Source organism: Chiloscyllium plagiosum, unplaced genomic scaffold (genome assembly GCF_037043375.1).
Source record: "Chiloscyllium plagiosum isolate Xiang-an unplaced genomic scaffold, Cpla_swu_hap1 HiC_scaffold_30, whole genome shotgun sequence".
NCBI lineage: Eukaryota > Metazoa > Chordata > Chondrichthyes > Orectolobiformes > Hemiscylliidae > Chiloscyllium > Chiloscyllium plagiosum.
Window position 1 is genome coordinate 3,905,993 of NW_028270168.1, and position 26,531 is coordinate 3,932,523.

At 42.6% G+C, this 26,531-nt stretch overlaps 1 protein-coding gene and 1 long non-coding RNA gene across 4 annotated transcripts in view; one reads left to right on the top strand and one right to left on the bottom strand.

The window, feature by feature from the left end:
- Positions 1-16,854, top strand: part of LOC122563463 (uncharacterized) — a 31,841-nt gene extending 14,987 nt beyond the window's left edge. Inside the window, exons 2-4 of one of the 2 annotated variants that reach the window (XR_015752112.1) lie at positions 969-1,090; positions 13,767-13,905; positions 15,907-16,854. This is a non-coding gene — a long non-coding RNA (uncharacterized LOC122563463). Of the gene's footprint in view, positions 1-968; positions 1,091-8,223; positions 8,668-13,766; positions 13,906-15,906 lie in introns of those variants that run through there. The other variant, XR_015752111.1, reaches the window with a different exon arrangement.
- The window catches only part of LOC122547698 (CD276 antigen-like), a 48,131-nt gene extending 29,043 nt beyond the window's left edge, over positions 1-19,088 (bottom strand). The window contains exons 1-4 of one of the 2 annotated variants that reach the window (XM_087976663.1): positions 18,545-19,088; positions 18,021-18,272; positions 16,891-16,963; positions 14,388-14,735 (exon numbers count right to left, since the gene is read on the bottom strand). In XM_087976663.1, the coding sequence (XP_087832789.1) occupies positions 14,388-14,735; positions 16,891-16,948 (406 nt within the window). In that variant the 5' untranslated portion in view covers positions 16,949-16,963; positions 18,021-18,272; positions 18,545-19,088. Of the gene's footprint in view, positions 1-14,387; positions 14,736-16,890; positions 16,964-18,020 lie in introns of both variants that reach the window. The other variant, XM_087976664.1, reaches the window with a different exon arrangement.
- Between the last annotated feature and the right edge of the window lie 7,443 nt (positions 19,089-26,531).

A 26,531-nucleotide genomic window follows, 5' to 3' on the forward strand; every position in this document is an offset into this window, starting at 1 on the left:
CTTGTTGTCTAGAGGAATTAAGGGCTACGGGGAGAACGCTGGTAAGTGGAGCTGATAAGTGGAGCATCAGCCGTGATTGAATGGTGGAGTGGACTCGATGGGCCGAATGGCCTTACTTCCACTCCTATGTCTTATGGTCTTATTAATTGAGTATTTTGCATCAGTGTTTTTACTCTGGAAAAGGACTTGGAAGATATAGAATGAAGGGAAATAGATGGTGACATCTTGAAAAGTGTCCATATCACAGAGGAAGAAGTGCTGGATGTCTTGAAATGCATGAAAGTGGATAAATCCCCAAGACCTGATCAGGTGTACCCTAGAACTCTGTGGGAAGCTAGGGAAGTGATTGCTGGGCCCCTTGCTGAGATATTTGTATCATCGATAGTCACAGGTGAAGTGCTGGAAGACTGGAGTTTGGCTAACATGGTGCCACTGTTTAAGAAGGGTGGTAAGGACAAGCCAGGTAACTATACACCCAATGAGCCTGACCTCGGTAGTGGGCAAGTTGTTGGAGGGAGTCCTGAGGGACAGGATGTAAATATATTTGGAAAGGCAAGGACTGATTGAGGATAGTCAACATGGCTTTGTGCGTGGGAAATTATGTCTCACAAACGTGTTTGAGCTTTTTGAAGAAGTAACAAAGAGGATTGAGGAGGACAGAGCAGTACACGTGATCCATACGGACTTCAGTAAGGCGTTTGACAAAGTTCCCCATTGGAGACTGGTTAGCAAGGTTGGATTGCACTACTAGAAAGCTGTTTTGAACCATGTGTCTATCACAGATTCAGCTCCACTTGCTTTGATTTTTAAAAATGTGAATATGAAATGAGTGTATATAGTTTATTTTAAATGGGTGTAAGTTTTGAATAAAAACACTCCTTTCCATTTTAACACTGAATTTTAACTAAATAGAAGAACAAACTGGTGAAAGGATACATACTCACAAATGTACATATCTGAATTTGTAGAACATTTGTGTAAATGGCAAAGGAAAGAAATGCCAACAACACTCGAAGGGATACAGAAGTACAGAAGCAGCCTCGCAATGGAACTCTTGTGGCTGCAACAGGCCATTGCTAGTCGTAAAAATGTAAGTATTGAGTTGGAATGTGATTGAAGGAATGTATTGTATCTCTATGCTACAATATGACTCTAATTCATCGAGAGAAGGACTCAGAGCAACTGTCAGTACGTTTAAAGGCTGTGAAAATAACAGAATAACAATCCTCACACAAAGCAAAAGCAGCTGAAAAAGTTATGGGTCAGCTTTCCTTTCATGGGTCAGGAGATATAAGCATAACAGTGGAAGCACTATATTAATTGGGTCCAACTCTCCTCAGGAGAAAGTGAGGTCTGCAGATGCTGGAGATCAGAGCTGGAAATGTGTTGCTGGAAAAGCGCAGCAGGTCAGGCAGCATCCAGGGAACAGGAGAATCGACGTTTCGGGCATAAGCCTGAAGAAGGGCTTATGCCCGAAACGTCGATTCTCCTGTTCCCTGGATGCTGCCTGACCTGCTGCGCTTTTCCAGCAACACATTTCCAGCTCCAACTCTCCTCAGCTCTGGAGGATTTGAGCTGTAGGGAGAGGCTGAACAGGCTGGGGCTGTTTTTTCCTGGAGTATCGGAGGCTGAGGGGTGACCTTATAGAGGTTTACAAAATTATGAGGGGCATGGATAGAGTAAATAAGCAAAGTCTTTTCCCTGGGGTCGGGGAGGCCAGAACTAGAGGGCATAGGTTTAGGGTGAGAGGGGAAAGATATAAAAGAGACCTAAGGAGCAACTTTTTCACACAGAGGATGGTACATGTATGGAATGAGCTGACAGAGGATGTGGTGGAGGCTGGTACAATTGTAGCATTTAAAAGGCATTTGGACGGGTATATGAATAGGAAGGGTTTGGAGGGATATGGGCCAGGTGCTGGCAGGTGGGACTAGATTGGGTTGGGATATCTGGTCGGCATGGACGGGTTGGACCGAAGGGTCTGTTTCCATGCTGTACATTTCTATGACTATGACTCTATGACTATCTCATGGCATAACAGGGAGAACTAGCCATTTGGATACAGAACTAGCTCAAAGGTAGAAGACAGAGGGTGGTGGTGGAGGGCTGCTTTTCAGACTAGAGGCCTGTGACCAGTGGAGTGCCACAAGGATCGGTGCTGGGTCCATAACTTTTTGTTATTTATGTAAATGATATGGATGTGAGCATAAGAGGTACAGTTAGTAAGTTTGCAGATGGCACCAAAATTGGAGGTGTAGTGGACAGCGAAGAAGGTTACCTCAGATTACAACGGGATCTTGACCAGATGGGCCAATGGGTCGAGGAGTGGCAGATGGAGTTTAATTCAGATAAATGCAAAGTGCTGCATCTTAGGAAAGCAAATTTTAACAGGACTTTAAACATTTAATGGTAAGGTCCTAGGGAGTGTTGCTGAACAAAGAGACCTTGGAGTGCAGGCTCATAGCTCCATGAAAGTGGAGTCACAGGTAGATAGGATAGTGAAGGCAGCGTTTGGTATGCTTTCCTTTATTAGTCAGAGTATTGAGTACAGGAGTTGGGAGGTCATGTTGCGGCTGTACAGGACATTGGTTCAGCCATTTTGGAATATTGCATGAAACTGTGATCTCCTTCCAATCGGAAGGATGTTGTGAAACTTGAAAGGGTTGCGAAAAGATTTACAAGGATGTTCTAGGGTTGGAGGATTTTTGCTATAGGGAGAGGTTGAATAGGCTCGGGCTGTTTTCCTTGGAGCATCGGAGGCTAAGGGGTGACCTTATAGAGGTTTATAAAATCATGAGGGCATGTACAGGGTAAATAGGCAAAGTCTTTTCCCCAGTGTAGGGGAGCCTAGAACTAGAGGGCATAGGTTTAGGGTGAGAGGGGAAAGATTTAAAAGAGACCTAAGGGGCAACTTTTTCACTTAGAGGGTGGTACGTGTATGGAATGAGCTGCCAGAGGAAGTGGTGGAGACTGGTACAATTGTAGCATTTAAAAGGCGTCTGGATGGATATATGAATAAGAAGGGTTTGGAGGGATATGGGCCGGGTGCTGGCAGGTGGGACTAGATTGGGTTGGGATATCTGGTTGGCCTGGACGGGTTAGACCGAAGGGTCTGTTTCTATGCTGTACATCTCTATGACTCTCTGACTGACTGATTCTCATGAACTATTCCCCGCATATCTGCACAATTACTTTTAAAACCAACCCATCACATTCCAGATCTCTTTATTGTTCATGACAAATGGAAAACATAGGGAAAGTTCACTGAAGACAATGTAAGAAGATCGACTTTGTCAGGAAAGTAATTAAAATGATAGGAAGTTAAGCATTTTGGTGAATTTGTTTGTTTTACATCTTGCCATGGAGAAAGTGAGGACTGTAGATGCTGGAGATCAGAGCTGACAAATGTGTTGCTGGAAAAGTTCAGCAGGTCTGGCAGCATCCAAGGAGCAGGAGAATCGACATTTTGGGCATAAGCCCGAAGAAGGGCTTATGCCTGAAACGTCGATTCTCCTGCTCCTTGGATGCTGCCTGACCTGCTGAACTTTTCCAGCAACACATTTTTCAGCTTACATCTTGCCATGTTTGATGAACAACAACCTCAATGTATCTCACATTGTTACCACAATGAACTATCCCAGACCATCGGGATAGAAACCTGTCACATTGGATATCAGAACAGAAAGATGGTCAGAGAGAGATTTTAGGATTGTCTTCAAAGAGGAAATGGAGCCATACTGAAAAGGAGAGAATTTTGAATTTAAAATCTCAGCAGTTGAAGGCACAGCCCCCACTGGTGGAATAATTAAGCAAATACTGCTGGTGGTCAAATAACTCCACAGAGGCCAGCTTCCTGTCACAGGAACTGTCCTTGTCTCCAGTACAGTCTCCTTCAGAGTCAGCTCTCAGAGTGACAGTATCTCTGACACTCCCTTTTTTATCCGTCAGCCAGGACTCCCTGATGGGACCAGGTCAACAGCCCCAGTCAGGGAACTTGTATTCTATGATGTCCAGCGCTGGCTGACCACATTCCGGTTTTCCTGAGCCCTATCCACAGCATTTAGATCCACATATTGGCTCCCAGGATTTCTGACTCTCAACTGCTCTGACCTTCTACAGCAGCACCATTTTCGGGATTGCTTCTCCAATCCCTACTCATCGAGTCATACAGAATGGAAAAAGACCATTCAGTCCAACCCATCCATGCTGACCATAATCCCAAATTAAACCAGGCCCATTTGCCTGCATTTGACCCATATCCTCTAAACCCTTCCTATTCCAGTACTTGTCCAAATGTGTTTTAAATGTTGCAATTGTACCTGCAGTGACCACATCCTTCGGCAGTGCATTTCACAAACAAACTATCCTCTGTGTGAAAAAGTTGTCCCTTACGTCCCGTTTAAGTCTTTTCCCTCTCACCCTAAAATTCTGCCATCTAGTTCTGAACTCCCCTACCCAAGGGAAAAGACCTTTGCTGTTTACCTTATCTGTGCCCTGCACGAGTGTATAAACCACTCCTCAGTCAGTGACTGACGTGTAGCCTGAAGGGAGCAAACTTCACCTTAGTCTGTGCCCACCCAAAAACTCTCTGCTCTGTGACTCTTGAACTGTGTGGAATGACCAACTGAAAGCCTTGTTGAAAGCCCCATCAATGTGCAGAGGCAGAATGCATGTAGCTGCGCTTGTAACACAATGTTCCCTGAATGTTATACTGTGTATCCCCAGCTGACATCCTCACCACAGCCACCAACTCTGTATCCATTGGTGCTCTGTGTTCTATCACTAGGGCTGCAATTTTAAACTAAAACTATTGATTCCCCATGGACACAAACTGCACAGGGCCCAAAGCAGCTTCCGAGATCATTAGACATAGGAGCAGAATGAGGCTATTCAGCCCATTGTGTTTGCTTCACCATTCAATCATGGCTGTTATGTTTCTCAATCGCCGTTGAAGAGTGTGGTGCTGGAAGAGCACAACCGGTCAGGCAGCATGCAAGGAGCAGGAGAATCGACATTTCAAGCATGAGCCCTTCATTCCTTCAGCACCACACTCTTTGACTCTGCAGTCCTCACTTTCTTCTGATATGTTTCTCAACCCCATTCTCCTGCCTTCTGCCCATCACCCTTACTCCCCTTAGTAATGAAGAACCTGTCTATCTCTCTCTGTCGTTATAAGACCGTAAGAGATAGCAGCAGCTGGTTAGGAGGAGCTCTGATTGACGGTTGACACAAAAAGTGGCTGATGAAGGACATACGCAGAAACCAAAGTAAAATTCAAACTCATTCGCGCCTGTAGGGTAAACAGGAAAGCTGAAAACCAGGACTTTGGAACCTCTTGAGGAAATGGTCAGAACACCAGGGTGTTTAATCAAATGTATCAGTAGCTGGTCACATTCCTTTACCCAGCCATTCCCCGTCTGCTGCCAAATATCCAAAGACCTCTTTTGTACCTGACCTTGATGATGACAATGATTGGAGCTTGAAGATACCCAGGACAGTGCCAGCTTGAAGCAAGCTCTCTACAGACAAGCTGCAATTGTGGCCAGGAGGAGGTGGTAGAAGGCATATTCAGGAAAGAGTGTGTGATCTACCAGCCGTAGAGGTAGTGTGTGACACAGCAGCTGTTTGTTAGCAATGGAGTTCTGAAGCTAGGTCTTTCCCAATGAAGATTTAGAATCCCTGACAAAATTAAAATTACTTCCATTGAAACTTTGAAATAAATTGTATTTGTATGACTGACATGATATTAGGAATGGCTGTGAATTGAAATGAATTGAATTAGCTTTATTGTCACATAGGGTCATGGAGAATTACAGCATGGAAACAGTCTCTTCAGTCCAAGTGGGCCATGCCGACCAGATATCCTAAATTAATCCAGTCCCATCGGCCAACATTTGGCTGATATTCCTGGAAAACTTTCCTGTTCATATACCAATCCAGATGCCTTTTAAACATAGTACAATTACAATCCTACGCCACTTCCTCTAGCAGCTCATTCCATACACGCACCATGTAATCTTATGAGTACGGCGAAAGGATCACAAGTCAGTACTTACAACCTCATCTTAGGTACAAGGTACCTGGGTACAACTTCTTCAGTACAAGTTCTTAGGACAAAAACTATAGAAAAATAAAGAAATAAAAAGCCCAGCGGTATGGATCATAGGAATAAATTAGAAAATAGAGAAATAAAAGATTCCGAACAACAGTCCTTCCAACCCAGTCCATGCTGACACCTAGCCTCCAGATTACACTGGCCTTGACTCCAGTCCATGCCAGGCCTTGACCCCAGACAACACTGGGCCTTGACTCCAGACCACACCAGGCTTCTCCTCAAAGGCTGTTGAAGTTGGGAGACTACTCTGGAATCACAAGAGACCAGACGCCAACGCTGAGGCCAAGCCGGGTGAAAGACCACCCCACTGGGCTGAGAGGACAACTCGCCAAGTACACGCTGAGGTTGGGAGTCCGAGGCCAAGTAGAAAGAAAGAAGAGACAGATGGGGAAAGAAAAAATACAAAAGGGAAAAAACAAGGAAATTAAATAGATGGAGCGAACAAGCACAAATTGAAGAGATATTCTCCACCAACATTTTACGCTGCAAGGTGCGAGATTTGTCTTGACCACATTTCCTATTGAAGTACCATATGGGCTTTTAAACGCTGTCTGGATCTTTACCTCATTGTCTTACTGTTCTAACCTTGCTATCTATTCAACAGTATTTATACCATAATATCCAGAATGAACAAAGTTTATTTTGGTTTGTTCAAGATGTGGAATCTTGCAGCTTTAAAGCATTAAATATCTGAGGTCTCACACTTGTCCACTGTCTTTTATAAAAAAAGTGGTAAAATGCCTGGGTCAGATTGAAACATAACATTGCTGATCTGGTCCCAGTACCTACACACCTTCACATTTCTGATGCCAGTTCCCTCAGAGCAGGAAGAGGAAAAAAATCAATGCAAAGTTCCCACCAGGAGGCAGCAATCCACATTCCACATTCCAATCTTTCAGGTAGGAGTCCAAAATGCAGCTTCAAATTAATTTCCAGAAATACATGTAGAGGATACAGGTTCAAGCTAGTTAGGGAAAGCTCATCTTCATTAGGAATGATCTACACATGAAATAAAATACGGCAAACAAAAAACAACTTTGGAAACAGGATGGAATGACATGAGTGTTTCAGAAACAACGTTTAACAAATTCAAGCATGCGAGTCAGTGGTACATGGAAATGTTTATGGATACTCACAAGGGCAATAAAGAGAAGTGATAAACATGTACATATTCACTGGGTGTTAATTAGCTCAGTTGGCTGGAGGGCTGGTTGTAATACAGAGTGATTGTAACAGCATTAGTTTAATCCTGTACTGGTGAGGTCACTTTCCAGTTCCTGCCTCCTCAACCAAGGCATGGTAACCTCAGGTTAAACTCTCCACCAATCATCTCTCTCTAATGAGAGGGTAGTCCTCTGAGACCATGGTGATTTTACATTATATACTCATGTTAAAGCCCACTTGAGACCCATATACTGTAAACAGCACTGGAGACTGCAGTGCAGGTACTCCACTTTCATTATAGTCACCTGTGGGCTACTGTGTTATGAGCTCTCTTTATAAAGAGACTCACCAGCTTGCTATATTAATTAATACCAGGTTCCCGTTCATTCATTCATAACCCTTGACTAACCTGTTATGTATAATAACATGGTTTCTTTCATTACTTCATAAAACTATAGTTCTGTAGTGTCCAGGTTTCAAAGCAGCCCTTTCAAATCCATCACTGCATTCCCACACCTTCTCAGCCCCTGTTACAAGCAGTGTTTACCTCAGCATACAGAACAATACCATCCCCATCAAGTCTCCACTAAACACTACCTGTTAAATACCTTTGAATTGGGCCATTATCCCTTTAAAAAACTAACTGACAAAACAGCGTTTGCATGAAGTTGCATGAATGAACCTCATATCGGCAAATTTTACTGCTCCTCGGACACTGCCTGAACTGCTGTGCTTTCCAGCACCACTAATCCAGAATCTGGTTTCCAGCAACTGCAGTCATTGTTTTCACCGAGTAAATAAATCTCATCACACAGCTGCAGTTATCAGTTTCATATCCTTTATTCTTTTATTACAATTTCTAACTTAGAGCATATAGACAGTATTTTTATTAATATTTACTAACTCAAAAGACAATGAACTAACCCCTCCAATTATTCAAGCAGACCAGATGGACATCCCATTAGGAGTAGCAGCCAGCAGCACATTTTTAACCCATCTCCTGTCTCCAAGGACAGAAGCCCTCCAAATCCTTCGGTACTACAGACAAAAACTGTAACACGACAGTAATGATATGTAAGAACTGTGTATAATGAGGCTTTTGTAAGATCTGTATTTCAGGATTCTATGACTGTCTCAGACTTGTAGTGTGATTGCTGAATAAAGAGGCGATTTTCACCACTCACCGATTTGGGACGTTATTTGAACACAATCCCACACTACAAACAGTGACACAGGTTGGTGAATAGTGTAGCTGAAGTTGATTGAGAGTCTTTGAATTTTCCAGTCAACTGCTACCTTTTCCATCATGATTCTGGGGCTGTAGGGTATGGTTGATTTTGTTCACTTATTAGCTCCTCTTTAGCTCGTTTTATTTGTGTTCATGAATTCACCAGTATACTTTTCCTTTTATTCCTTAAATAGGCAACTCTACAGTCAGTTTAGCAATTTTCAATGCTGTGGACCCTTATGTCAAGTGACCATTCGAAATGAAACTCCAGATAATATGCTTCATGTCAGTGTTTCCTTGAAATTATTTTATTCCTTATTACCTGCAAATTCTCTGGCAGTCAAACACCCTCTATCACTATTGTACTGAAACCAAGAATTGTTTCACCACTTTCCAACGATAAATGCATTTGATTTTTAACTTTTTCTTACCTGGAGAAGATGCAAACTGCATCCCTGATATAAACCAATCCGCAGAGTCGCAACAGGACAGAGAGCAGTGAACAGGTCCCTTCCTGTCCTTCTGGTCTGGAAATCCACAAGGTAACAGTAATTCGCACTATTTTCATCTTTCCCCATGTGCAAATTCCATCAAACAGAAGCAGTATTAAAAGTATTTGGTGTGCAACAATATATATTGAACTGATCTCAAATAACCCTGCGAGTCTTTCACCCTGTTTTATTTCCATATTCACAACAAGGAAGTCAGACTGAACGGGAGCTCGGACACATGGTGAAAGCTGTTGCATTTTAGTCACAATTCTCACACTCCACTTTTCAACAAACTGAGATCTTTCGAGTATTTTTCATCATCTCAGCTGCTTACAGGAGTGTTAACAGCCACTCACTCCTACCTGACAGAAATGTATTTGCTTGTGGAAATATGGAAGTGCTGTCCCTCCATACGCAGTTGCTCAAAGGCTGGCAGCTCGTGTAATGTCATTGTGCTGGTGAAATGGATTTCTTGCTAATCAAAATTCCTATAATTACAAATCCAGCTACCATGAGAAGGACAGTAAATAAAATCCATTGGTGTCTTTTTTCAATTCCATTGTCAGTATCTGTTGAAAACATATTTATATCGTAGTTCAGTGAAGTTTGGATTTTTTTTGCCAACACATTTCAAATCAACAATTGGACTTCAGAATGCTCATTGTGTGATGCACCAAATGTGGCAATGAACACAGTGCAATCAACGAGAACTTTAAAAATGTGGAAAAGCATCAAATGTAACTTGTGGGATATTTATTTGCATGTCAAGTGCAAAACATTTAGGTGAGAGTTTTGCTCTATTGCTCTGGAGTGGAGTTATAAATGGAGGTAATCAACTGCTGTTCCAGATATGTTCCTCTGGCATTCTCCTGGACATGGTGCCAGAGCAATGATGCTCTTAGGTTTTCTACAAAATCTCATTTACAAGAGGAGAATTACTCTTGACAAGGTCAGCATTTATTATTCACACTCATCTGCCCTTGAGAAAGTGACACTGCGCCACCGTTTCAAACTGACTGATAAACGGACACGATTGTGACCCAATCTCATTGAAGGAATGATGATAGACTTTCAGGACAGGATGGGGAGTGGCTTGGAGAGGGACTTGCAGTTTATGAGGTTCCATCAGTTTTCTCCACTTGACCAGCTAGATGGCAGAGGTCATGAGTTTGGAAGGTGCTGTTGAAGGAGCCTTACAGAGATTTAGAGAGTTGCTAACCGAGCTAAACCAACAGCTGGTGTGTGATTCAAAGTAATGCCATCGGCAGGGATTCAATCACCATGCCAGATGAAGAGTTCTCATTCTCAACCTCTCCCCTCACCTGAGAGGTGGTCACCCTCAGGTTAAAACCATCATCAGCTGTCTCTCTCTGTCTCGTGAGAACTTAGACTTCTGGTCTGGTAAAGACAATGGTGACTTTACCCTTAGCAAGTTGCTGCAGTGCATCTGTGTATTACACAGCTGCCACAGTGGAAGGAATGATGTTTGAAAGAGTGAATTCGGTGCCAATTCAGCAGGCTGATGAATCAGGTGCAAGCTGTGTGTCTGTGCAATTCAAAGGGTTTACATTGAAGCTTGATACCATTCAGGGCAAAGCAGTCCACGTTATTGGTTGTGGATGTGGTGCCATTCAGTCACTCCACTATCGATGCTCAGTCCACACTGTTGCTACTAACAACAAGATGCGCTGCAGATATTTACCAAATCCCTCAGACAACATATTCCAAACCCACAACCACTTCCAGCTAGAAGGACAAGGACACGGTGGGTGGCACAGTGGTTAGCCTCACAGCGCCTGAGACCCGGGTTCAATTCCCACCTCAGGCGACTGACAGTGTGGAGTTTCCACATTCTCCCCGTGTCTGCGTGGGTTTCCTCCGGGTGCTCTGGTTTCCTCCCACAGTCCAAAGATGTGCAGGTCAGGTGAATTGGCCAGGCTAAATTGCCCGTAGTGTTAGGTAAAGGGGTAAGTGTAGGGGAATGGGTGGTTTGTGGGTCGGTGTGGACTTGTTGGGCCGAAGGGCCTATTTCCACACTGTAAGTAATCTAATCTAATCTAATCTAATCTGACAGCAAATACATGGGAACATTACCACCTGCAAATTCCCCTCCAGGTCATATTACCATCCAAACTTGGAATATATCACTGGACTAAATTCTGGAATGCCCTCCCCAAGGGCATTGTGGGTCTACCTATGGCACATGGACTGCAGCAGTTGAAGTGGGCAGCCCACCACCACCTTCTCCATGGCAACTAGGGACATCCAATAAACATTGGCCCAGCCAGCAACACCCACATACCAGGAATGAATAAAAAATGCCAAGGTGCAACAGTTTCTGTTCTCGGTCAAGAGTGTGGTGCTGGAAAAGCAGCGCAGGTCGGGAACATCCGAGTAGCAGGAGAACAGACGTTTTGAGCATAGGCCCTTCATCAGGAATCTTGCCTGAAATGTCGATTCTCCTGCTCCTCAGATGCTGCCTGACCTGCTGTGCTTTTCCAGCACCACACTCTTCTCTAATCTCCACCATCTGCAGTCCTCACTTTCTCCTCGTTTTCTGTTCAGCTGCTTTTAAAATTCACTTTTAACTGTATTAAAAATCTACCAGCCCCTTTATATTTCAAAACAATCACCCACAGTGTTTTGCTTATGATAAACACTGCACGGTGGCACAGTGGTTAGCACTGCTGCCTCACAGCGCCAGAGACCCGGGTTCAATTCCCGCCTCAGGCGACTGACTGTGTGGAGTTTGCACATTCTCCCTGTGTCTGCGTGGGTTTCCTCCGGGTGCTCCGGTTTCCTCCCACTGTCCAAAGATGTGCAGGTCAGATGAATTGGCCATGCTAAATTGCCCGTAGTGTTAGGTAAGGGGTAAATGTAGGGGTATGGGTGGGTTGCGCTTTGGCGGGTCGGTGTGGACTTGTTGGGCCGAAGGGCCTGTTTCCACACTGTAATGTAATCTAATGCAATCAAATCTAATCAACCCCACTCTGTAAAATGTGATGCTGCCGAAGGAGCTGGAAAAGGAAGTGTTTAAAGTGATTTGAGTAGGGCCGGTAAAAGAATGTTTCTCTGTAAACCAAAGGAGGAAAATGTCGGCCAATTTGTCCTACGTTTTCACTTGAGAAAATAAATTCAGTCTATAAACACTCAGATCAATTAACTTACCAGAAGATAGCTCAAAAGTCCAAGAAAGGGACTGCTGTAAAACCTTGTTCATTAATGTAAATATGAACTTTGAATTCATACCGCTACCATTGATTAGCAGACTGCTCTGTATTGAATACAGTCCATCTTCACCAGGTTGGCATAGAGTCACAGATAGTGCAGAGATATCCTGGAGTTTATCTTTTAACCAGGAAACAGCAGATTTCAGGAAGCCACGAGACTCAAAGATAAAGTTTATTCCATTTGATGTTTGTTTGATTCTTAGGCTGGGCTCGGTGTAGTGTGCTGAGGAATGTTTGAAAACTCATCAATAGATATTGAAAATACAAACTTCAGTTTAAATCCCTGTTGTCTCTATGTCAGGTGGGTGGGGGAGAAACTGATAAGCAATACATTTGAAGGCAATAACACAGCACAACACGGTTCCACAAAACAGTTTAGATCAGCCATGCTGTTACTTCCTTCATTACCTTCAATGATATGTTTACAAGCCCATGGATCACAGAGGGATAACTCAGGAATAAAATTAGCTAAAGCCAAACTTGATACTCTGATTATATTAGATACGTTCATTGACAAATGTTATTAATTAGTAGTTCTGTCGATAACAAGATCCTACAGTGCAGTGAATACCATTCCTGGCCTGGATCTAGATGCTCTGGTTCAACCAGGTCTTGATGACCAAGAAAGGAGAATACATAACAGGGCCTAACAGGTTGAGTATTGACCTTCAATTCCATTCAATACATTCCAAAGACAATGCCAGATGGTAAACGCAGGACAGATTCCTGTTCAGCCATGTGAAGGAAATAAATGAGAGCCTCTACCATCACTACCCATAGCTACAGGTTACACAGAGTGCATACTCGAGTACAGGATGCCACAGAAGGTTGGATTCCTTGGCAGGGCCAGATGATTAGATGGCTGCTGTGGGTCCAATTGATGCCAACAGCACAGGGTTTGATCACTGATTCAGCATGGTGAATTCCAAACTATTCTCTTTGTCCTACTCATGGTCAAGGCTGTGGCAGTGTGGGTCAGATCCACAGAATGTCAGAACTGGAGGAAGTCTGTTTTAAGTGAAAGTAAGGGGTGGCATGGGGCCTAGCACTGCTGCCTTACAGCACAAAGCACTTGATTTGATTCCAGCCTCCACTGACAGTATGGAGCTTACACATTCTCCATGTCTGCAGGAGTTTCTTCTGGGTGTTCCACAGTGCAAAGATGAGCAAGTTAGGAGGATTGGTCATGCGAGTTTGCTCAGTGTTGAGGAATGTACATGCTAGGTGGATTAGCATGGAAAAATGCAGGAATGAGGTGGTCTTCAAAGGTTCAATGTGGACTTGATGAGCTAAATGACCTCATTCTGCATTAATGGGATTTCATAATTAAAATATTTTAAGAAAAACAATATTTCACTCCTGCCTTTTCTTGAGATGCATTGGTTACATGCACACATGTTCTACATGTCAGCGTGTGGAGATGAACAGGTTGGTGGATGGAATCTTAAGGCAGTATTCAGAATTCCAGCTGCACCCATTTGCACCGGTGTACTCAATTTCGACACCCTATAATAATCCTCATCCTTGTTTCTCTGCAGCCGGGAGAGAATCCACATGACTGTGTAGCCTGCCTGGTGCCTGGTGCCTGGCTTAGGGACATCTGCTCGGAGTTTTGAGATGAAACTAGTAACACCAGCTGGGAGACTCTTTTTTTGATTTTTAAGGACACATTGCTTGGTGTGTAGCAGCACTTAGTTATTATTCTTTCATTTCCCTGAAGCTAGCTTGTCCGTTATAATTTATGTTTTTTCTTTGATTCATACTCATAGATAGAAATTCATGTCATAAACTAATCCTCACTAAAGTGTTAAATGTGATACATATCAGTATTGCCCAAAAATGCATACACGCATACTCACACACATACATTACAATCTCAAATAAATGAAATACTTTTGTAAGTCTAATCCCTGTTCACTTGGGAATCTTGGGTTAACAACTCATCTGAAGGACAGGACATTGACCAGTGCAGTATTGAAGAATACTGCACTAAGTTCTGAACCATGGAATTTTACAGTTTTGCGGAGGCGTAGATCTAGATAATGTTTGTAATGAACACTAAGCAATTTCAAATGTGTGGAAAGCAGCTATCCCCATTCTAGCTCATTATACGGATAAACTAGATCAACACTGAAATTCTACACAAAATAGGATCATACCTGCAATTTGAAGGGAGAGAATTCCTGTGCTATTTTCCAGTGGAGTTCTGACAGAGCACATGTACTTTCCAGTATCATTTAGCTTCACATTTTCTAATTTCAGGGAAGCATTTCCCCTTTTCAACTCCTCTGGGAAGAGGCTCACTCTGCCTGAATATTCAAGACTCTGCTGATTTAATTGGTTTTCTCCGTGGTAATAACTCCATAGAATCTCTTTGGTTTCGACACGTTGCCACAAGATGATAATCTGGTTGGATAAGAAGCCACCAAAGAATTGACATGGCAGTATGGCGTTTCCATTATGGATGGCCAGTACAGATCCATCCCAAACACTGATTTGCAATTGATCTGTAAAATTGGAGATAATTAATGTTTTTCATACACAAGAAGCATTTTAATAGATCACAATTAAACATCATGGGGCCAGGTATTCCTACCACATTTATTTGTCCAAAACATGTTCGAATGGAACTTGTATCCATTCCAAACTCTCGCAGTTAATTGGCCAACAGGAACAAGCCAATATTTCAAGATATACAAATTCTGTCCAAGGGTAAAACAATCACTTGTATTATGGTCCCGTGGATTTTATTACTCCTTTAGCAAAATGAGCAGTATCAATTAATTGAAAACAGTCTTGAGTTTATTCTTTGTTCTATACTTGACAAGAAAACTTCATTCACTTTAAAAAAGGGAGAAACAAACAAGTTAACTATAGGCCAGTTAGTTTTGCATCTATTATTGGGAAAAGGTTTGAGTGTTATTAAGGACGTGATAGCAGTGCATTTAGAAATACATATGTAGTATGATCAAGCTTGTCTTCCTGAAGGGGAAGTCATGCCTAACAGATTTACTAGAATTCTGAGGAGGCAACAAGCAGAACAGCAAACACGAAGTAGTGAATGTAACATGCTTGGATTTTCAGAAAGAATTTGATATGGTTTCACATTATCGGCTACTTTATAAGATAAGAGTCTAGGGTGCTGGAGGTAGCATATTAGCATGAAAAGATGATTGGACAACTGTTAGAAGACAATTAGGAAAAGTGGGACATTATCAGATGTCAACCTGCAACTGGGAGAGTGCTGGGTCACATTTTATTTCCAATATAAATTAATGACTTAGATGAAGGACACAAATGTACAATTGCAAAGTCTGAAGTTAAAATAATTATTGGTAAGGCAGTTGGTGAGGACAACAGTCTGCAAATAGATACATAGGCATGCTAAACAAGTGGGCAAAACCTTGCAGATGGAGGAAAATTTGCAAAAGTCTGAGAGATTATGCACTTTGACAAGAGTAAAGAAGCTGAACATGATTCAAGTACAGAAAGACTTCAGAAATCTCCAGAAGAGGGATTTGACAGACCTTGTGGGCAAACATTTTAAAGATTTATGCACAAGTGCTGTAGATATTAGGGACAGTAAATGGAATATTGGCCTTTATTTCAAAAGTTACTATAATTCCCTATTAAAAAAAATGTACTACAAAAATAATGATGCCTTCCAACATTCTACAGGGCATTAGTCGGACCAGAGCTGAAATGTCGAATAGGTGTGGGCCCCTTATCAAAAGAAAAATACTGGCATTGGAGACAGTCCAAAGAAGATCCTCTAGGCTGATCCCAGATGTGGAGTTACTATACTTGGAGTAGTAATAGGTTGGAACTGTATCACTGGCATTTGGAAAAATGAGAAGTAACATTATTAAAACACAAGGCTCTTTGGGGAATTGACCGTGGTTAAGGATGTCAATATTCAACTCAAAATCATGCAAATAAAGTGCACTGATAGGATGATAAGTGAAGTTTTGAGTTATTAAAATTGTTTTAAATCTTAAACATTCTGAAGGAATGAAGAAGAACTACATCTGTAAACCTTACTACTCAGGGCTTTAATATAGTCAAGATTGAATACAGCAGTGGTTAGCACTGCTGCCTCACAGCACCAGAGACTCGGGTTCAATTCCTACTTCAGGCAACTGACTGTGTGGAGTTTGCACATTCTCTGCATGGGTTTGCTCCGGTTTCCTCCCACAGATCAAAAATGTGTAGGTCAGGTGAATTGGCCATGCTAAATTGCCAATAGTGTTAGGTGAAGGGATAAGTGTAGGAGAATGGGTCTGGGTGGATCAGTGTGGACTTGTTGGGCTGAAGGGCCTGTTTCCACACTGTAAGTAATCTAATCTAAAATACACTGGCCTAATCCTTTTCTGGGGTGTTCAGCAGGTTGGTCAAAGAGTTTGCACCAATGTAACATTATACTCCAGCTTACATGGCACTATAATCTCCTGATATCAGAATTTAAAAACATGTATAGAATGCAGAAGTTGCTGTGAAACTTATCCCATAATAAAGATAATTGTCTCACATTGTTTCTACCACAAAGTCGAGACGAATATCTATAAAACCAAGAAAGATCCAAAATAGTCACAGAAATTTACTTCAACAAATTACAGAAAATAACTCATCAACTTTATAGAAAAAGATGTTTTAAAAACTTACCAGAAAATAAAATCATATTCAAAACCATCATGATCACAAAGGACAAATGTTGAAACATCTTGTCAATCTAATTCTGTGGGAAAAAAAAATGTTTATCTGTCATTTTATGACAATTTGCTTTTTTTTTTCTTCTGAGGTGATGACTATTCCTCAATGGACTTAATCCAAAACTTTACAAAGTCTTTAATATTCATGCATGAATAGCAACAGTTAATGTTACCAGACTATCAAACAGTAAAATCCAATCACACTCCTCTCCTCAGTCAGCACCCATCAACCACTGTAGTTCAGTAGTCAGAAGGAAACTATGTCCCAGAAAATATTGATGTCTCTCCTTCCTAGGTTAGCCAATGTCACAAAGCTTTTTTTTCTAAAGGCATTCCTTGGCTCAAGGATACTCTTGTCCTTGATTTTTTTCGGAGCGGTATTTGATCAGTCTGGTTTGGTGCAGAGATGTTGAGGTACCTTTTGTTTATATGTAAACATGTTTTAGAAGTGACTTGTATCAAGAAAGGGGAGTGGTCAGCTCTCTAGCTGAGCTAAGCAGTTTAGTTCAGTCTTGAACTGGTGAGGAGTTCAACAGTGAGTTGTGTGGAAACAAGCTCTCTCTTTTTTCTGCCCTTCAACATCAACCTGTAAGCATTTGTTCCATTGATACTGGGTTTTAAAGGGAGTTTGCTTATTGATACTGTGGTGTATATTCAGAACAGCATAATTAAGTCCAGTTTGGATAGATTGAGTACTGTAAAGGTTCTTTATTCTGTTCTTTGTGTTTCATTGTGTAATCTTTTGAATACATTTTTGTCGATTTCAAAATCTAGTGGTCAACCTAGCGAACTTCGGGTAATTTTCACTGTGCACTTACTGAAACAAAGTGGAAAGTTATGGTCTGGGGCTGCCTGCTTAAGAATGTTTTGAGTGGTCTGGCCTAGTCCATAACACCGAGAATTGAAGGAAATCCATTTTTTGGGCTGTACGACTCAGCAATGGAGACTTTACAAAGTCAGCATTTTGGTGAAATTAAACTTTAATGAAAGTGGTAATTCTCTAAAACAGAACTATGAAAATATTAGCCACATAACCTTCTTGTTTCCTGTTGATGTTACTAACAAAGAACTCTCTGGTCTCACCTGGTCCAGCTTCACTGAGGCATTCTCTTGTTTTAATTGTTCAGGGGAAGCTAGTCATCCCTGATTACAGAAGGCTTTAGTGGCTCTGTTCCATAATTAATTATTAACAACCTCATCCAAATTGCCATGTTGCCAATTGGGTGACCACTCATTCCAGTGACATTTCATCCTGTACTGAAAGGCTTCATCTCAACAGTGTATTGGCTGTAGACACCAGTGATCGTGCTTCCAGGATGTGGACCTTGGTCTTGCCTGTGAATAAAGAAAGATATAGATTAGGCTCAGCACTGACACAAGCTCAAGGATATTAATCACTGAGTCCAGATTGCATATGCTGTTCTTCAAAAAAAAAACAGGCAAAGTGACAATAACAAGACCTACTGAAGAGGATGGCGCCGTAGGTAACTGTCGATTTCAGGAACCAGTTAGGCAAAAGTGGCATCTGTCAGTGTCCTTCACCCTCAAAAGCCAGTAAGAGATTGGTCATGCATCCTTTAAACTGTTTAGCAACAAGTCTTACTTACATTAGGCCAATCAGAATGTGCTGCTACAATTAATGATGCTGTAGGTAATGGCTTAGGAAGAATGAATAAGCAGCATCTTTCGGTGACCAAGTGGCGATGTGAATGTTTCAAGTTCCCCTGCTTCCAGTCGGGAGTGGAAGGCACTCAAGGCTTTGGTGAGCAATTGAAAAACCAAGTGTCAACCTTCATCCTTGGTGAAACTGTAAAACAAATGCTGTAGTACACCATTAAAGTCAATCCCCTCACTCAATGGGCATTACTGAAAACCTGGATAAGATTTCCAGGGTTACTGCACTCAACTTTTCTCCTTTTGCCTAATTGGTTAAAGTCTCAAATGAACAAATTAATTTGGGATTTTGATTTTAAATTAAAGATGACCCCTAAGATTGACAACACTAATTATAAAACTTTTCACTGTACTCCTAAAGTTGAGTACACGTGACCATAAAGAATATTCTATTCTAATTAATCAAAGGAAACTGCATTAACTTTGTACAGTCTCTTCTGGTTTTGTATCCTGCATCTTTTACATTTTAGACCCTTTCTTCCCTTCAGTAGATAAGCAGGACAGTTGGAGGTGGGGCAGAATCAGTTTTCCTTGCTCTAATACATTTTGAAGCCTTTTATGATGCTGCGAATTGGATTGCATTTTGAGATTTTGAGTTGTTAACATAGAACTTGTTGCTCGCAATGTAGTCTCCTCTACATTGGGGAAATGAAGCAGAGACACAAGGTGACCACTGTGCAGAACACCTACATTCTGCACACAAGACCCTGAGCTTCCAGTTGCTGCCACTTCAACACACTGTTCTCAGGCCAACATCTGTTTCCGCTTGGGAACGCTGCAACTTTCAAGACTCAATATCAAATCCAATAAGTTTTGAGCTTGAGCACTTTCTGCCACATCCCTACACGCACCCCCCCCCCCCCCCCACCAAGCCCAACACACCAGGCCTTTTCATCACATGGACTGCCACTACACACAATAACAGCCAATAACAATCCCCATTAGCAGCTATTCATTCTCCCAGGCTGATTGTTACCTTTCCCCTTTGCCTTGTCGTGTGTTCTCTCTCGTTGGACTGTATCTCCACTTATCATTTACTCCACCCACCCCCCATCTTCTGCACAAGAACCAAGCCATATCCCAGGTACTTTCGGTTCTGAAGAAGGGTCGCTGGATCTGAACCATTAACAGATTACTTTCCACAGAGCTCTGTTTTCTGCCAGTCCTGCTGAAATTCTTTCCAGTAATTTATGTTTATGTTTATGTTTAAGTTTCAGACTTTAAACATCTGCAGTTCTTTTGGTGTTTCATTCACCTTTCATCCTTTAAAACTGGAACTGGATTTCCATCAGTACACATATTCCCTGGGAATATGTTCTACACAAAGCCAGGTATCAGGGATCGGGTTCCAACAAATTCCAGATGGAAAGTTGTGCGGCACTGGACAGTGAATGTCTCAGCAGCAGAAACCGAGGAAGCAGAATAATTTAAATTAGATTAGATTCCCTACAGTGTGGAAACAGGCCCTTCGGCCCAATAGGTCCACAATGAACCTCCGAAGAGTAACCACCCACACCCATTTCCCTCTGACTAATGCACCTAATGAGAAAGTGTGTAGCTGTAAATGTGACACATTTGCTGCAAAGAATGTGGGAAAGGGCTTGTACAAAAGAATTAGGGATATCTATTCTTAGTGTCAATGTGTCGGAGTAAATAAGGTGATAATATTTGTTCACTTGTGGAATGTGCGGCAGTACTTCCTACTCATGCCAGAGGCACATATTTCACAATAGGATGTAGAATAACTAAATTGTTGGATTATATCAAAGACTCTTAACAAAACTCATAGGAAAAGAACTTATAATTCAATAAGCTGAGTGGAATATGCACATATTAGAACAATGATACATTTTCATGCATACCACATTGAGCAGATTTGAATTTGTGAAGCTCAGTTCCCTCATCTTGAGGGTGTTGGAATATGAATGCCTCATTACCCTTACAGGTTAGGGAAAGACTGACATAGTAAGGAAGTTGGAAGATGTTTATGTGTAAAGGAAAAAAGGATTGGCAAGCTTTAACTATTTGTGGTCTGATTTGAGTCAACACTGGCTTGTCATGGATTGAATATTTGTGTGGAATGTTATGAATTTAATTTGCATTCTGGGAATCTAAGATGATTTTAAAAGAAAAGAAACAGCCATTTGGTAGAACAATGATACTTGACATGTTAGCTGAGCAAGGTGACCCCATGACCTTTTTCACATTGTTTAGACTAGTCCCTCCTTGCTTTGGCTAGTACATCACAATCAGCCATTCGACCTGGCTGGATCAAGGTTTCCCCTTTGATGTGCTGTAGCTTAATTCGTCAAGTGTACACCGACCTGTCAATGAGTTTCTCTTCTTCTACAAACTTCTGTTGTTTTATTGCTGCTTATCAGATTAAGGACATGTGGTGTTTTTGTAACTTTAATACCAATTTCTGTATAGAGACAGCTTGTTTGCAGCAATAAGGAGACTAGCCTGAGAGCTCTTAGTGGTAAGAGCTGGCACTGCTTCTGCTGATGGTTTTAGAACCTTAGCTCAAGTTGGGCTTGTAGGTATCTATGTTATCGTATAATAGTGATGCTATTGGTAAATAAAGGTAATTAATTTAAACTAATTGTCTATAAGAGTTTTATATTCCAGACTGCCACAGAGTATGATCTCCAGGACAAACCAAGAGAGGCCACAGGTAGAGTCCATCAGGGATTCCCTGAGCCATTTGGAATAGGTACTTTAACACTATCACTGCAGGCAATTGAGCATGGCCAATTCACCTCACCTGCACATCTTTTGGACTGTGGGAGGAAAGCCACGCCGTCGCAGGGAGAATGTGCAAACTGCAAACAGGCAGTCGCCCGAGGCTGGAATCGAACCGGGACCCCTGAGGTAGCAGCGAAAGTGAGGACTGTAGATGCTGGAGATCAGAGTGGAGAGTGTGGTGCTGGAAAAGCACAGCAGGTCAAGCAGCATCCGAGGAGCAGGAGAATCGACATTTCGGGTAAATGCCCTTCATCAGGATGAATAAGCCCCCGGTGAACAGCTTTTGCCCGAACCATCGATTCTCCTGCTCCTCGGATACAACACACACTCGACTCTGAGCCACCGTGTCGCCCCAATCACTGACATAACCACAGTTTTTGGATTAGTGGTGCTGGAAGAGCACAGCAGGTCAGGCAGCATCCAAGGAGTTTCACAGGACAGTTCCCCATTCCACAAAACACAGAGGGACAGGTCTATTCTCACCAGGACCAGCAAACCCTTCCTCCGCCCCAATGCCCCCCTTCTCCAGGCTGTCCCCCACCCCTAGCCTCTCTGTGCCGGTACTGGACCCCGCCTCCGGCTCAACCCGCAACAACTTCGCATCCCCGGAGAGACAGAGCCGTGTGCCCAGAGATGGGCTTTCCCGAGCCGCTCACCACAGTCCCTACCCTCCGGGTCTTACCTTTCGCCCCCACCGTCTCTGTCTCTGGGTCCGCCTTTCCCCTGGGTCACCCTCACACTGAGCTTTGCCTTTGCTCTCCCTCGCTGTCATATACCACACTGACAATGACGTTTTATCTGGGCGGGACTGGAACCTTCCGGAATTAATGCGGTTGTCATAGTTTCATCAGAAATGTTGTTATTCCAGTTTATCTTTTTGCCCAGAACTGTATATGGTCACACCGAATGGAGCAAGACGTCATGGACTTAGTTGCCAATCTGTGGGTTTATGGTCTTACAGAACCCTGACAATATGGTCATAAGGTCCCCCCTCAGAAACTGAAACTGGACTTTGAGTGGAATTCTATCTGTGGAGAGAAAGAGAGAGAGTTCATGTGCACAGTGGCAACACCATTTACTATCTACAAGAGACAGTCACTCATCAGAGACTCCTCAATCAGCACCTTCCGAACACACTGTCTCTATCACCCACACAATCTGCTCAAAGATACTGCCATCCCCATTTGGAATGATCCCCCCCCCCCCCCCCCCCCCGTCCCACTATTATTACAGTGAGATTCTTTCTGTTGGGGAAGGTCACTGGATAATACATATTTTGACAGGAATGTTATCTGTCCCTTCTCAGCCCAATCAACATTTTGGGCAAAAGCCTTTCATCAGGAATGAGACCTCAGATGCTGACTGTCCTGCTGTGCTTTTCCAGCACCACTCTAATCAAGCCTGGATATTGTCCATGTCTTGTGGCTTTTGAACATGGACTACTTCAGTATCTGAAGCGTTGAGAATGGTGCTGAACATTGTGCAATCATCCGTGAACATCCCCATGTCTGACCTTATGGTGGTGAGAAGTCCATTGATGAAGCAGCTGAAGATGGTTGGGCCGAGGGTACTACTCAGAGGAACTCCTGCAGAGGAACTCCTGGAGCTGAGACAACTACAACCACCTTCCTTTGTTCCAGGTGTGATCCAACCAGTGGAAAGATTTCAATTGGATTCCCACTGAGTTGCAATGAGCTCCTTGATACAGTACCTGGCCATGTGCAAACTTGATAGTGAGTGCAATCACTCTGATCTCAGCTCTTGAGTGAGTTGGTTTCAGGTGAATAACCCTTTTATTAGAAATGGGAAAGGTTACAGCTTTCAGAGGATGGACCAATCACTGTAAAGCCACTAAGGGAAAGAGTATTGAGGATCAGAATCTTAAACTCAAAACTAATATCATGGTCTACTGGACAGCAGTGATGTTCATACCTGAGTCAAAGAGGTCTAAGGTACAGAAAGAGACCCTTCCATCCATCAAGTCTGTGTCGGTCAACAACAACTACTCCTATGATTCTAGGAATTCTAATCCCATTCCCTGCATTTGGGATGCCAAGACATACAAGTGCACATCTAAATAGATCTTAAATGTTATGAGTATTTCTGCCTCTACTCTCCTTACAGGCAGTGAGTTCCAGATCCCTGTCACCCTCTAGATGAAAAAATAATTCTCACATCCCATGTAGACCTCCTGCTCATTGATCCCTCCATCAAAGGGTCAGTTACCTCCTGTCTTCTGTGTTTTTCTCCTTTGAAGGTTATACATCTCAATCATGCTCCCCTCTGCTCCAAGGGAAATAACTCCAGTCCATCCAATCTCTCTCCATAACTAAAACTCTTCAGCCCAGGCAGCATCCTGGTATTACTTCCATATGCTTTGGAGATTTAGACCAGCTACAGCAGGCACCTTCAAAGGAATGGAAGAGTCCCATTGTGGTGCCTTCATGAGATTCTCCATGTCCAGTTCGAGCATTCAAACAGTAACTTCTCTCCTAAGGTAACATATCTTCCACTGAGCCGCTAATCACCCAATATCAATTTGACTGGGCAAGAAATGTCCCCCCTGTGGTTGACACCAGATTCCAAAAGCAAATTGTCTACTCAGAGCTTTGATTACAACTTGGTCTCCATTTAGTAGTTGTCTTAGAACCCGTCTGATGGAGCACAAAAAAACCAATCCTCAATCCTGGGGGACTGCCCTAAGGGGCCATAATAATATCATTGTCTCTCATAGAGTCACAGAATTCTACTCTCCTCTCATTTTATTGATTCAAATGAGCAGCATCAGTTCCCCATGAGCTTCTGAGCTAATGTTGCAAAAGCTTGGAGTGTGTATCAATGTTTTATATTGACAGTTTTATTTGCCAATAATTGGGCTGAAATAGATCTTGCTTGTAATCATTGGTCAAAACATTGAGGAGAGGTTTTGGGATGTCATGTTGTGGGTGCACAGACATTGATTAGGCCACTTGCAGAATACTGCATGCAATTCTGGTCTCTCATCTACAGGAAATATGTTGTTAAACTTGAGAGGGGGCAGAAAGGATTTCCAAGGATGTTGCCGTTGGAGGGTTTGAGCTCATTTCCACCCATCAGGTCTGTGTTGGTCAAAAGCAACCACTTCAATGATTCGTTGATTCTAAGTATTCCACTCAGAACTTATTTCCAATTGATCTCCACTTATTGTCTGTCTTCAAACCCATCCAATGGAATGGAAGCAAGCCAGCCTCAATCCTGAGGAACTGCCTAAGGTGGTGGGATAGTAAACTCATTGGCTTTCACACTGACTTTGACTATCCTTCCTGACCTCCCACCTCCAGTGTTTCCGCCTTGGTCCCATCTGTTCAAGCATGCAAGTTCCAACAATAACCCTCCCTTTCTTTATCAATCAAAGATTCCATTCCCAATCTATCCCCACACATCCAATCTATCTCGAATAAAGTCAGGATTTTGCGGATGTTGGAAATGTGAAACAAATTAGAGAATGTTTGGATTGTACCGGACTTGGAATGTTAACCCTGTTTCTCTCTGCACAGATACTGCCAGATCTGCTAAGTTTCTCCAACATTCTCTGAGTTTGTCCCGGTCTATCTCAGCACTTCTACTCTCATTTCCCCTTTCAGCACCTTCTCCCCCACCCCCTTCCAATCAGGCTCCATATTCAACACAGTACCCTTCACCATTTCCACTCTTTCCAGCGTGATATCATTGCATTTCCTTCCCAATCTCTACAGCTTCCTGCAACCCTCTGCCCTCATGACCTTAGAACCCCAAAGCCCACGTCCCTGTCCCTCTGCCTTTTGATGTTGAGGCACACTCAATTCAAATGGAGGGCCAGTGTGACCCGTGTATTCATTTCCAAGTGTTACTGTGTACTGCTCTGCCAGTTTGTGGCTGATCTAACAAAGTTTCAGGAAGTTCTGTTTTACAGTGATATACTGGGGGGTGGGAGGGTGGTGGGGATGTCAGTACAATTATCCATCTCCTTCCATCTGACAAAGCTAAAGCTAACTAACCCAGAACAAACATCAGATTGCTCTGTAAAAGGATGGACATTACGTCAGAAATGATCGTATCTTCAGAACTGTGATCTGCAAAGTGAGTAGTACACTTTGGTCAGTGAAAGTATTTAATTTTGTATGAGGCACGATAGCTCAGTAGTTAGCACTGCTGCCATGCAGAGCAGGGACCTGGTTTCAATTCTGTCTGTCTGACCCTCTGTGTAGAGTATGCACATTCTTCCCGTGTCTGTATGGGTTTCCTCCCACAGTCCAAAGATGTGCAGGCTCGGGTGGATTGGCCATGCGAAATGTATGGCTATGGGGATGGGGTGGGTCTGGGTGGGAAACCCTTTGAAGGTTTGGTGTGGGCTGAATGGCCTACCCTCATACTGTAGGGATTTTATGAAATAAACGATGAGGTCATTTCATTGAATCAGTATAAAAGAGGAACAAGATAAAATTATTTTTCATTGTTGAATGACCTGTCCCCTACTTAATAGAAACAAGCTGATCCAGTAAAATGTCCCAGAAAATGTTTGTAGTGTTGAAGTTAAATTTAAAAGCTTAGAAAAGCAAGCTCAAAAGTGTAGATGTCTCTTGTGGTACAATGGTATCGTCACTACTTTGGATCAGGAACCTGGGTTCAAGTCCCACCTGCATTAGATGTGTGTAATAACCTCACTGAACACGTTGATTAGAAAAATAGGTTAATTAGAGGAAGTGTAGAGGGACCTTCACCCTGTATCTAATCTGTACTGTAGCTGTCCTGGCAGTGCTTGATGGGGTCAGTCTAGTGGGAAATTTATTTCCAATTTAAAAGAGTAGAGTGAACCGTACTCTGTATCTAAGCCTTTGTCCCTGCTGAAGGAGGTAGGTGAGGAAATTGCTGGGGCCTTGTATGAAATCTTTAGTTGCAGGAAAGGTTCCAGAGGACTGGAAAGCAGCCCACGATGTTCCTTTGTTTAAGAAGGGCACCAGGGATAAACAGGTATGGAAATTATTGGAGATTATTCTTAAGGATAGGATTCATTCACATTTGGAAAAATATTGACTTATTAGCAATAGGCAGCATGGTTTTGTGTGGGGATGTCAGTCTCACAAACTTGGTTGAGTTTTTTGAGGAAGTGCCAAAGATGATTGCTGAGGGGAGGGCGGTACATGTTAAGACCATAAG